At 40.4% G+C, this 13,135-nt stretch overlaps 1 protein-coding gene across 1 annotated transcript in view; it reads left to right on the forward strand.

Annotated features, from left to right (window-relative positions):
* Nucleotides 1–13,135, forward strand: part of LOC116242197 (chloride channel protein C-like) — a 76,407-nt gene that overhangs the window by 34,558 nt on the left and 28,714 nt on the right. Inside the window, exon 12 of the mRNA XM_031612841.2 lies at nucleotides 6,076–6,242. Within this exon, the coding sequence (XP_031468701.2) occupies nucleotides 6,076–6,242 (167 nt within the window). The remainder of the gene's footprint in view (nucleotides 1–6,075; nucleotides 6,243–13,135) is intronic.

Consider the following 13,135-nt stretch of genomic DNA (forward strand, 5'->3'; position numbering starts at 1 on the left):
ATTGTTTATGAAATGGCTGTGAGATTATAAATAACTGGATTCCAAGGAGATGCTATTTCCACAAATTTCTGTTCTGAAGAAAGCTGCTTGAACATCTCTTCTGCTGCAGTGAACAGGGAATTGTTCTGCTCTCCTTCTTCATGTCAGTCCATGTTTACAACCTTGTTGGCACTTGCTCCTGAGCAAGAAACAAATGATCGGACTACAAACTCTCTACCCTTTGGGAATGTTCTGTTGACCATGGGTGATTTTTTTCTTGGCATGTTGAATCAATGGGAGAAGTTCTGGCTGCATCTGAGGGAAATGAAAGGTATCTTCCTGCAGAAGTGTCGAATCTTCCACAAAATCTGATCATGCGTAGCCCTGGGAACTGTGTCTGGAGCTGTTGTTTTGTGCCAGCTACAACTTTAACTCCAGAACTACTTGGTTTGGTTGGCAGCATTGAGAATTTGTGTCTCTTTCCATTCTCCCACCTCTCTCTCTCTCTTTTTTTTTTTTTACATCACTCTTAGACACATTGCCTTATACATTTTCTTTCCCAAATATCTCCCAAATTCCAGGCCTTTCAGCTATGTGTGTGTAAGCTCGTGAAAAATGACAAAATATTTCTTTTGGAGTTAGCCTCTTCCCAAGATGATAATCATTATATCATGAGAAGGAGGTTTTGTCTTTCATTTGTTCAGTTCTCCAGGTTCCATTTTAACATATTCTAAATTATTTTGAAGATGTGTTCTTTTTCAAAAATTTGATACGTCCTCTCTTCTGTATTTGTCACTGCAAGCTGCAAATAGTGAGAGAGCTCTTTTGCTAAGTGATTTTCTGATAAAGAAAATTGGGTTGCGCCATGTAGCTGGCTAGCAATCTTTTCTTCTACGTTATTGGAAATACCAAGGGTTCATGGAATATTGACTTTATCAGCAGCCTTGCCTCTAATGAGGTTGTTTGGCCCCTGTTTTCTGAGCTGGAGTAAAACATTTGAAGCATGTTAACCATCATTTGATCGAAAAGTGGGGGGCAGCATTTTTTAACAGTGAGCTTTAAGTAAACTGCATCTTTTTGAATTTCCTGGGCAGCTGCCGTTCTCTCTTTGATGTGCCGTGCCTGGTGATGCTGTTAATGAAATGCATAATTATGTGTTATATAATAAAACTGAGCTAACATGAAGGTGGCTAACAGATTATAATGATGTGGAGGCTTGAGAAACGAGGGACCGTGGAGGTTGTTGAAAAGTGCCTCCAGTGACAAAGAGGACATTTAAAGAGCTTTGATTAACTGTGCTAATAAATTAATTGTGGTCTGCATGCATGGGTGTGCAAACGACATATTTCAATATTTTGTAGATAGAGAGAATATTGAAAAAAATAGGTGCAATTTACTGGGCTGCTGATGTATGAAGTGTCAGTGCCGACTGTTTCCAGCATCTATTAGTGCTGCTGGCTCTGCAGAGATGGGTGCCCTAGGCTAAGAAATTTTTGGCACAGCCTGCTGCACACGTAAGATCAAAAGGGGAAAAAAAAAAAAAAATCTGGCAATATGCACTGAGAGTAAATTGCATCCTAAAGAGCAGCCCCTAAAACGCAGGCTTGGAACAAGTATCAATAAATGAAACAGCACGTTTCATTGCTGAAGAGTTGAAGGCGTTTAGTGGCTGCCCCAATTTCCCCCCTCCCTCTGCTTTTGTCACCTTTATTTTCTCTCTCCCTCTAGCGCTCTGTGTGAGTTGTTCCTTTTTAAGGTTCTTTAGGAAGTTCTGTGAGCAGACAGGTATGTTAAAGGAGTGGCTGTATTGTCCAGCCCTGGACCAGATGAGCTCCTAGTGGTGCTGGGCTGTGGCTGAGCTTGCTTGGCGGGAGCTCACCAGGACTTGTCTGCAGGCAGAATGGGCTTATGGGGAGCACCAGTGTGAATTTACAGCCTGCTGGCTACTTGGCACCAATTCACTCAGTGGATGCTTCTAGAACCTACTGAGAGTGCTTTTGTGTGAGCTAGGCTTGCTCCTTTTTGATGACGAAGGATGTTTTTCTCTTCGTGTGTGCCAAGAGTACCCAAATGGGCAGTTAGTGCAGGGTAGTTAACGTGCTGTAAATTCACACTTGGGCTCACCATGTGCTGACTTCCCCATGCAGAGGAGCCCCGAGGCTCTGCACTTTGTCTCTCCTGGCAGGGAACAGATGGCCCTTCTCTGCACAGGGACTGCTCACACAGTGTTACAGAGTGCACATATGTGCATTGTGTGTGCATGTAGGTTTGTGGGTGTCCGTGTGTTTGTATAAGATGACTTGAATCTATCACAGTTGTTGGATTAATCTGTACTTCTTTGATTTTCATCAAGATATCCTAAGGAGAACTTTACTGCTTCATTGCCGTCATCCTTGTCATTAATGGGCTTAGCTTTTAGCTACTTTTGACAAGTATTGTTGAATTCCTCCTTCTCCTTCACCGCAGAGATGCATAATTTCCTGATGTGAATGACTGCACTTTTGTAAGTGAATCTTTCTTTGTTGCAATTCCCTTCCCCAGCATTTCTGATTTGATCTCTGGCATCTATTTTCATATTTGATATGTTTCTATAGTCAATAAACGTTATTCTATAGCTTGAAACCTCCAAAAGGTAGGACATAAGGTTTTCTCAAGCTCTCTTGATGTGGAATCAGGTCAATCTTTAATAAAGCTTTTGCTCTAGGCTAGTGTCACAGATAACTTGATCTACAATTAGCATACACAGCTTCATCTTATCTAAGTTCCACAGTGGATTGCATTTTCATGCAAAGTTTTCTTGACATTTCTAAAATAATTTTATCTGTTCTTATGCTTCAAATATATATCATTTATATAATTTCTAAGTCATCTGCTTTAAGGTTTTGCTCTATCATTATCTATTCCCAAGAAAATTTAATATCACAATAATTGTCTCTCCATTTTCAACCCTTAGTGAGAGTTCAGGACAACTGTAGTTGTTCTGTTTTGGCCAAAGTTTCAATTTACTTACATATAGAAGATATTGCTCAAAATGCTTTTAACATGTCTTTCTTTAATGACCTCAGCCATGCTGGGCTGCCAAAGATAAACAGCATTTCTGCTTGGCTAGCATTAACTCTTGGAGGAAGCAAAGCCTGATGCTGAACATAGAGGCACTTGCTCTGAGTGTTCACGTTGCAAATGCTCAGTGCTGTAGAGAAGAGCCATCCCCATGCAGGAGGGCTGCAGTGCTGGGGAAAATCAGCACCAGCCACAGAGTTTCTCAATAGCAGATGTAAAATTCTGCTGAATATTTGAGAAAATAAAAGAAGAGAGCACAGGCCAGGCCAGCTTGGCTGTTCCCGCTAGAGGATGGGAGGGTAGGAAGAAGGGATAAAATGGGATAAAGAGTAAGGATGGGAGCCTGGAAAGCCAGCTTTATGGTTCTTACTATTCTGGAGATGGTCACAATTGCAGAATTGCAGCTTCTGAGATGAGCAAACAGTGCTACTCATCTCACCTCCCTGAGGCTCTCATGGCATCAGACATGCTCTGGTGCTCTGGACAAAGCAGGTAATAATGTCTGCTTGCTACATCCCATAATCAGCCTTCTTGGGCCTTTTGGGCTGAACTTCATGGTAGCTTCTTCTTTTGTCCTTTCTGGCAGATGTCTCAGTTGCTGGATGCCTAGCTTCCTGTGGCTGGAAGAATGGAGGAACACATGGCTTCAGTTCCCTAGTCTGCATTTTGTTCTTGTTCATACCCAGAGAGTTTCTACTGATTTTGGAATGGTAGTAATGTGTCCACACAGCTTGAACACTATCTTACCATATTCTGAGGGATTTTTTTTCAGTATAGGTTAAAATAATCATTTGAGAGAGTTTTCAGGGTATGAGTTTTGAGAGTTTTTGAAGTTAGAGTTTTAGAGTTCTTTTATAGTTTTTGGAGTGTTTTTAATATTAATTTTTAATGGTTGCTTTATTCTAGAAGAGTTCCCCATAGCAAGATTCTTTAAAAATAACCTAAAAAGGAATCCACAATAAAGGAGTCTCCATCTGTGTGAATGAATTGTGGCAGATATGATGAAGCAATTCTTAAAATCCCACAGTTGCTGTTTTCCTTTCAACTGACATGTTCCTGGTGTTTTAAAATAAAACAGCCAAATGCTAGGTTTAAAGAGACATTCAAAGAATGCTGTGGTGTTATTAAAAATTCTTAGCTGTGTCCAAGCAGAAAGGACAGTTACATGACCCTGTCGTGCATGACTGAACGTGCCATATGAGCCCCTCATTGGCATATACTCTAAATCATCCTTGATGTTATCATTCTGAACCCAGAATGAAGACACAAGGCTGAAAATATAAAGCCTGGATAAATGTGCTACAGCTTATCAGGCAGAAATATGTTTACTGGCATTCTTTGAATGTGGATGCTTGGAGTACTTAACAATTTTTACCTAATGAGGACTATTAAATGACAACGTACTGCAATTCACTTTGACTTGGAGAAAAGTTTAATGTTAGGAGGAAAGTTTGCATATTTAATTCTGGGATAACTGCCAATGAATAACCTTCTTATTTTAAAATAGAATAGGGGAAATAATGGGAAGGAGATAGAAATTTTTAATAATAATAGTAATAATACTAAAACCTTTAATAAAGTAGCGTAAAGAGAATATTTCATTGCAGTAATTTTGACCAAGAAAAATGTTTGACTTGGTTTGAATTCACAGAATTATAGAATGGCCTGGGTTGAAAAGGACCACAGTGATCATCTAGTTTCAACCCCCCTGCTTTGTGCAGGGTCGCCAACCACACCAGACCAGGCTGCCCAGAGCCACATCCAGCCTGGCCTTGAATGCCTCCAGGGCAACCTGTTCCAGTGTGTCACCACTGTCTGAGTGAAAAACTTTCTCCTAACCTAAACCTCCCCAGTCTTAGTTTAAAACCATTCCCTCTTGTCCTATCACTATCCACCCTTATAAACAGCCATGCCACCTCCTGTTAAGCTCCCTTCAGGTACTGGAAGGCAACAATGAGGTCTTCCTGGAGCCTCCTCTTCTCCAAGCTAAACAAGCTGTAAACAGACTGAAGTCCATTCATGTTACTCTGTACTTTGTATACAGTGATTCATTCTGAATCCTTTGTTCAAAGGCAGTTGTATTGGTGTGCTTCATGAAGTGACTGCCACCACAGCTGTTAGACTTCTGCAGGATGAGGAAACCTAGTCTACCTTTGCACTGCAGTGAATTAACAATATGGTGTTGTGTCCAACAATGGAAGCAAACCCAAATGGCTGAACAGAGGGATAAGGTATTAAAACGTGCTAAACATGTTGCCACCCATCTGACTGTACCCTAACTATGCAGGGAGATAGTGCAAATATTCTTAGGTAAGACAGATTAGATATCTTAGATACTTTACCCCATAATCTGCACATGCACTCTGTTTCCCAAAAATGGGTGTTGCAGTGCCATATTGATAGACTCGTGATCACAGGGAAAAGGATGTCTGCACAAGCCTTGTACTGCCAAATGTTGCTGAGCATGGGAACTGTGCGGTGTTCCTGCTTCTTGATCTCCTGAGCTGGGCTTCTGCTGAGAGCTCCTTGTTCTCTTTTCTGGCATTCTTCAAGATGATGTTAGTACAAAGAGCTTGTTCTGTCAGGAAGCAGCAGTATGGGAAAATGATTTTATATCTCCTGAGCTCAGCAAGAAAGAAAAATACTTGGATTTATTTGCATTTTTTAATATTAGTCACACTGCCAAACTATTTAAAACAATCTAACTACTCCATCTCTACTTACCCTTCTCTGATAACTGCAGAATTGTCACAAACCACCTGAAATATGGGACTCAGTCATGAATTTTAATGTCAGCACAGTGCTTCAAGATGATGGGAATGGGAGGGGGAGCTGTCACTATATCACCCAAGGCCTTTTGGTGGAAGTGTTGATAGATTTCCCATCCCTGGAAAGGAGGGAAAGTGCCCTTCCACTTCTAGCAGCTGCAGGGTATCTGAATTGCTTCCTGCTCCCCTGTGATAAAAGCAGGTAGTCCTCTGCAATCATTGCCAGTGTCACCAGTTGTATGAAAAAAATGTTTTTTTTTCTCCTTAGGTAGAGATCACAAATGATGTCCAGTCCTTGCTGCTGATAATGCTGGCTGTCATGATGGCCAAGATGGTTGGTGACATTTTTAACGCATCCCTGTACAGCTCCCTCCTGAGGCTGAAATGCATTCCTTACTTGGATGTGGAACCTTTTGTTCAACACAGGAGAGAACGGTGAGGTCTTTTTTGTTGGTGAGTTTTTTCTGTTGTGTTCTGCACTGAAACTGCATGGGTCCTACAAGTGGTGGAGCTTGGAAGGACAAAGCAGCAAAAGGAGGTTCTGGTCCTGAAGAGGGACCCCATGGAGTGCTGTGCTGTGAATAGAACAGTAGGGAGTCCTTTTCTCTTAGAGTTTTTCATAGGATCTAAATTACCACTTTCACCAGAGTCTTGAGGGCACTAAGTGCTCTATAATGCATGAACTGTCTAGTTGGATGCTATTTATTAGTGTGATTGGTCCAGTGGGGAATCTAATTGACGTTTACACAGACAGCTGTGACTGTTTCTTCTGAGTAGAAGCCACAAGGTGGAGGAACTACTACAGTTTGTGGAGTCCTTTATGGTAAATTTTGCCTTATCTAACATCTGGTTGACTGGACAAGGCTTCCTGTGTGTTTGGCACATTTTCAGGCAGAAAATTCTGCCATCTGAGGATAGCAATTTAAGGCAGGTCAGACGAACCGTCTTCTGGAAGCACCTCCACTGACTGAGGACTGAAGGAATAGCCTGGAAAAAAAGTGTTTCATCAGGTCAGGTGGGAGAAACCCAACCATTCCTGTGTATTTTCCAGTGTGTGAGCCAGTGTCTGAAACTTCAGTCTGTTCGTGAGCATTTACAGCCAGTAATTGAACCATTTATAATCAGTAATAAGAATCATTTTCTCTCCTAAACGTAGATGCTGGGTCTACATTTGTCTGTAGGTAATGAGAACTATGCTATTATATTCTACAAAAGAATGCAGAAAAGCCAATTCTTTAAGATATCCTCTATGAATGAAATAAGTTTCATGATGGAAAATAGAAGGAAAAATGATTTTATTTATTTATCACACAAAGACTTTTTGTTTTACTTAAGGGATATTTTGGTAGTATACATCCATGACCAAACCTATTTGTAGGGCCTTCAGCTGTCATTTTTCTCAGTATTAAACTCTACTGGAAAATCTCATGTATTCAAATGACTCTTTAGAAGAACAAAAATATCAGTGACTTCTTCTATCCACACTTTATAACTTTTTTCTAAATGTAGCCAAATCTGAATGTTTTTAGCAAGCACATTGAATGCTGGGTACAATCCAACTGTTTTTGACAGCCAGCAATGTGATAGGAGGAAATAAAAACAATCTGTGATATAATAGATGACTTCTATATGTAACATGGCAGATAAAACAGAGGGGAAGAAGTCATAAAGTTTCCTGTGGTGCTTCGGTTGGATGACAGGTCCATGGAAAGAATTGTAGCTATTTTCCTGGTTCAGAATAAGGTCCAATTCACTTGAAGGACAAATCTATGGAGGTGTTCAAGGAACATTTGGATGTTGTGTTGAGGGACATGGTTTAACGAGAACCATTGGTGATGGGTGAATGGTTGCACTGGATGATCCTGTGGGTCTTTTCCAACCTTAGTGATTCTATGATTCTATGATTCTATGATTCTATCTAGCTATCTACATATGCATCCATATAAAAATAATCAAATATCCCTTCCACTCCTTTCCCTTCTTTCTGAGGAACATTAAAGAAAATTTCTGGTCACAGAATACACTAATACTCTAAAGCAAAATACATAGTATTACGGCTTGGTAAAATTTTATAGAACCTTATAGGCTGCCAAGTTTTGCTCTAAATCTTCTCAGTTTGAATAAGCTATGGCACTGGTCCATTGCTTGCTGTCTCCACTGCATTTCTTGAATGCTTTGTCACCTTATTATTTCCCCAAGGAGATGAAGCTTCACCATTCAGTCACCTTAGACCTCCAAGATGTGGTTTAATTCCTTGATCTTTTTTATAGTTAGACATCCCAAAATCCTGAACATTGACTTGAGGCAACTCTGGACTGATGATCCACCTCTTAAAGTTGTGTGATAATTTAAACATTTGATGCCTCACATGTAGTCTTTGTAAGCATTCTAAAAGCAAACTCCTGGTACTTTCCCTAGCCATAAAAAACAAAAACACAGATTCATATGAGACAGAAACAACAACAACAACAAAACACAAAAAAACCTCTGTGTTCACATTCCCACATCTCTGCTTCTTGTTCACTTCTGAGCATCCCTGAAACTTGAGTAAAAATTCTACAGAAAGGTGCAAGGCTGGGACTTTCCTTTTCATGCATTTTCCATGCAGACTAAGTTATCTCATTTGCTTTCTATCTTACTGGTCCTGCAGCTAACAAGATGCTATGGGAGCCTGCCTATCTGCTTCTCTAGTCTTTTATCAAAGAGGGACTGTTCTGACTATCTGATCCTTTGCTGTTTTTAAGTTCCACTCTGGGGGTATTCAGAGTCTGTGTGGGAGTATTCCACTCTGGGACTCTTCACGTGTCTGTACCCAGCTGTCATTTTGCACAGGCTGTTTCCTTATTCTTGATGGAGCAGCTTAGCTGAGCATTTGCAACAAGCTTATCCCTGCTCTGGCAAAGCACAGGTTCATATGGGGCAGGTTTAGCATCCTTTTTCTTCAATGATACTAACTATTGTCTGAGATCACAAAATATATAAATTGTGCACTTCTGGATTCCCCCAAACATAACAAGGAATAAGGTCAGCTGTGTAGCTACTGACAGCATGTATTTATCATGTATTTATCATGCATTTATCATGCATTTATCATTTATCAGGTGATAAATTGTATTTCCGTATGCAGTATGAATGGTTTGGATAATTATCAGCTTGCTTTAGAGCCACAAAAATGGGGACCCTTCTTCAAGTGAAACTGAAAAGCCTTTGGAAAAACAGTGACTAGGTGGTAGCAGGGAGGAAAAATGAGAAACTCTAGAGAACAACAGATATTTATATGCACTTAGCACTCATACTGTAAGAGAGAAATGCAGATCTTCTCATTCCTTTTTCTTCAGAGGTGTTACAGATGGAAAGATCTTCTGTTTTAGATAATTAGTTGATTCCTCTTCCAGTGGACAACGCCCCCAGGCAGAAGATTTGTTGGACACTGAAATGAAAAGGGAAAGTAGTCTTTAAATGATCAAGGCAAGTAAAAGCCAGACCCACAAAATAATTTAACTCCTAACTCCTATGGAAATAAGTGGGAACATTAAGACGCTAAATTACATAATTACTTGCTTTGAAGACATCTCCGTGTTGCATATGAAACCAGTGGAATTGAGACCCAAGTCCTCCATGGTTTTCCACTACCTAACTCCTCTGCAGGCACTGGAATCTCTCGAAATCTTTCTTCCTACAGAGCAGAAAGCCTTGACGTTTGTTTTCTTAATACTCATTTATATCTGAATTTCCTTGACCATTCTGCAAGTTGTATCCTGTGCCCTGACTGATAAGGCCCCAAAGACAGCTGTATTTAGTACATGGCTGCTACGGTGCACCATGATTTCCAGCTTACGTCTTACACCACCGTAAACACCCCTCTTATAAAATCTGGTTCACTGGAATGCTCCGAGCTGCTGGCTGCCAGGGAATGTTCTTTAATGAGGGTAAGGAGTACTTGAACACATCCACATCTTGGCAACCCTTCCTGCTTTTTATAAGCTACTATACACTTCAGAGAGAAAATATCTTAGAGGCTACTTTTTAATGGGACAAGTTTACTTAAGAGCTGAGTGGAGCTGGTGCCAGTAGTTCTGTTTTGTTCTAGCTTAATATTAGCCTTGTCAAAGTTCTTATAGTGTCTCCTGGGTGTTTCTATATTGCATACCATATAAAGCTGATTTTGGGAGCCAAGAATTTTGGCTGGAATATATATTATAGTGGTCTCATTATATATTTTTTTAAAGTGTATCAGAGGTGGCCCTGTATTAGAGATCCACGGAGCAAGGGTGATTTTTTTCCTTTATCCCTTCTGGTTTTCTCTTCTCCCACACCGCAGACATTGGATCCAGAGTCTGAGCCAACGCAAGTTGGAGGGTTATTTGGAATCCAATGTCCTGGTTTGGCCTGTTACAGAAATCAGTGTAATTAGCAAACTTTTTAGATGAGGCTTTGGATTTTGAAAATCACCAGACTTTGGGGGTATGCTTTTGGTTTGAGCCTAGACTAGTAACTGGTATACTAAAATTTCCTCACTCATCTTGCTGACACAAGTGTTCATTCTGAGACTTTTCACTAGGTTGCATGTGGTGCACCCCATCTCACCTCCTTGAAAAGCCAGCGTGTCCCACAGCCACTTGGCGCTTTCATCCTGAAAGGGATCATTAAGGGTGGACTTGGCAAAGTTTTCTCATCAGAAGGCATCCAGTCTCCCTTTTGTAGAGTGTTTGTGGTAGGAGCTGGATCTTGTTCTGGCTGCACAAAGGAAAAAGGGAGCTGTTGTAACAAGGCCATGCTTTGACTGGGGAGAAGTCTGGCTGCTGGAGAAATGATAGAGGGAAGATGTTGAGATGTGGATGAAATTTATTAAAATTACATACGGACTTTAAGTTGCTCCTCTGTCAGGCATAAGCAAACATGGCAAAGGGCTGTTTTTCATCCTTTTTTTTTTTTTTTTTTTTTTTTTGCCTATTCTTTTCTTATGAGCTTTGAGTTTAGCATGATTCCATTATCTGGAAAGCACCTATACAAAACCATAAAATCCTGTGGCAGGGCCACAGCTTTGGCAAGATGTAACTTGATGTGCTTTATAAAGAGTAGCTGCACTACCTTGCCTTGTTTTTAGCATGGGCTTGGTGGTGCTCATGTGAGATGGCTGAAAGGACTAACTGTGCCCTCCTGCCCTGCACCAGATCTCTGCAGAAATATCTAGCCTTTCTACCTTCACAGTCTTGGTATTCTGGAAAGAAGCCGGTATTTCCTTGCTTCCTTCAGACAGTTTTTGGCTCCAAATTACCCAGAACTGTTCCTAAAAAAAGTGCACATGGATTTGGTGTGCATGAACCTATATGAAGAAGGTTGTCTTAATGTGAATGAGAGGTGAATTATCAGCTGGGCAGAGTTGCAGGTGTATGTTAACCTGGATACTTACATTACTGGTGTACTTCTTGCTCTCTGACAGGTAGTGATGAATGATGCTCTTTAGCTTGTAGTTTTCAGAGATCTGATTAGCTCCCTTCACAGGATTTTGGGGAAAAACACTTAATGACAGTGAATGATCTACAAAAATGATGTAAAGGGCCTTTTCAGTTTCAAGCTTCAAAGACAAGAGACACTGTTCTTTCAGATTTTTTTAATATTAAATTTCATCCCAAATTTAAAATTTAACATGAAGTGATCTCAGAGTCCAAATCTGCATAATGTCTCTTAGGAAAACATCACATGCAAACAGGATAATAGTATCAATGCAAATATTCAGATGAAGCAGAAAGGAAGGCTATATGGTCAGAAGCAGGAGACCAAGTGGAACTTGCAGTTCTGTTGTCAGATCTGACCCGTTTCATTGTATTGCTTTGATCAAAACAATTTTTTTCCCCAATTTTCTCATTTAGAGAAAATGCTTACATACCTCATGTGGCTTTCAGAATCTGTTGTGTTAGTAAAGTATTGTCAGTTCTTAAATGAAAAGCCTTCTGAACTCTAGAAGATGATTTTCAACCTCCTCTAATTTTGACTGTTTATCTAAAGGTACCACATGAATCAAAGTGACTTTATTTACATTGGTAAAACTATACAAAGATGCCCAAGATTTTGATTGCCTTACTGTTTATTTTTAGAGTGGAATCTGAACAAACAAAACAAATCACTCTTCCCATATTACAATAAATACCAGCAGATACAACTCTCCTTCCAAACTAAAATAAACCTTTCCGACCCTTAGCCATTCCCTTTCCCAAAATGTCCGGATGAGAGCTGTAGCTAATGCTGTGCCATCAATGTCACACGGAGCAGATGAGGAATAAGCATGGTGCTGGCTGAGAGCAAGGCTTGTGACGGCCTGGCCAGCAGCACCCTCCTTTCACACAAAGGGCTGTGGGCTGGCTAATAGCTCCCTGCTGACCTCCTGTACTTTGAAGTGTGTTGATAGTCACTGCAGTCCTCAGAACCCAGTATACACAATGCAAGCATGGATACAGGAAAATAATGACGAGGATGGTGAAGATGAGCCAACAAGTTGTCTGACTGAAATCCTTGGAGGAACTTGTAAATAATTTAGTGTTTACACAGGGTCTGTGTATTTGCATGATTACCTTTTCACAAGCCCAAAGTGTTTTACACTGGGATGTTTTCAGGCTCTGAGAAACTATATTTTTTTGATATGTCTAAAATGTGCAGGCTCAGCTTCTCCTGCATTTTTTTTTTAATGAACAATTTATGCTGGATTTCCACCCCTCCTGCAGTATTCAATATGTAAATGGTATGTTCTGCTCAGATTGCATACTGATCACAATCACTGCATGCTAGGAAGAAAATGTTTTGAATTTGCAAGTGAATATTGTACTCTGTCGTGAAATTTTTAAGGGAAACAAACTTATAAGCTGTTTAAAGTCTGATGTTGGTGCATTTGGGTAAAGTTCTGGGAGAAGATGTAGAAGCACGAAGAGACAAATAACAAATGTTGAATCATAGAATCATCTTTAAGCAGTTGTTCTTTTCCTCTGGTTTCTGACTCAAGGTACTTCTTTCACCTATCAAAAGCAGGGTCAAATGTGAATGAGACCACCATGGGGTTGGCAAGCCTGCTGCAAGCATTGGGCGTGCTGTCTCAATGGGCAGGAGCTTAATAAGGAGGTTATGGTTCTTGCTGTAAGGCCCACTGGGAGGCAGGCTTCATATGTCAAAGCACCATTAGCAAATGTGACACAGGTCCCTTTGGATTGTAAAGAAGTCTTTCCACAGATGTCTCAGTTGGCACTGCAGACTGCTTGATGTTGAGGGAAGGATGACAAATCCACATGGACTTTTGATGTGTTTTCCATTTCTGGGGAGTCCTGTGAAACCAAAAG

Source organism: Phasianus colchicus, chromosome 3, assembly GCF_987193195.1.
Source record: "Phasianus colchicus chromosome 3, bPhaCol1.hap1.1, whole genome shotgun sequence".
Classification (NCBI taxonomy): domain Eukaryota; kingdom Metazoa; phylum Chordata; class Aves; order Galliformes; family Phasianidae; genus Phasianus; species Phasianus colchicus.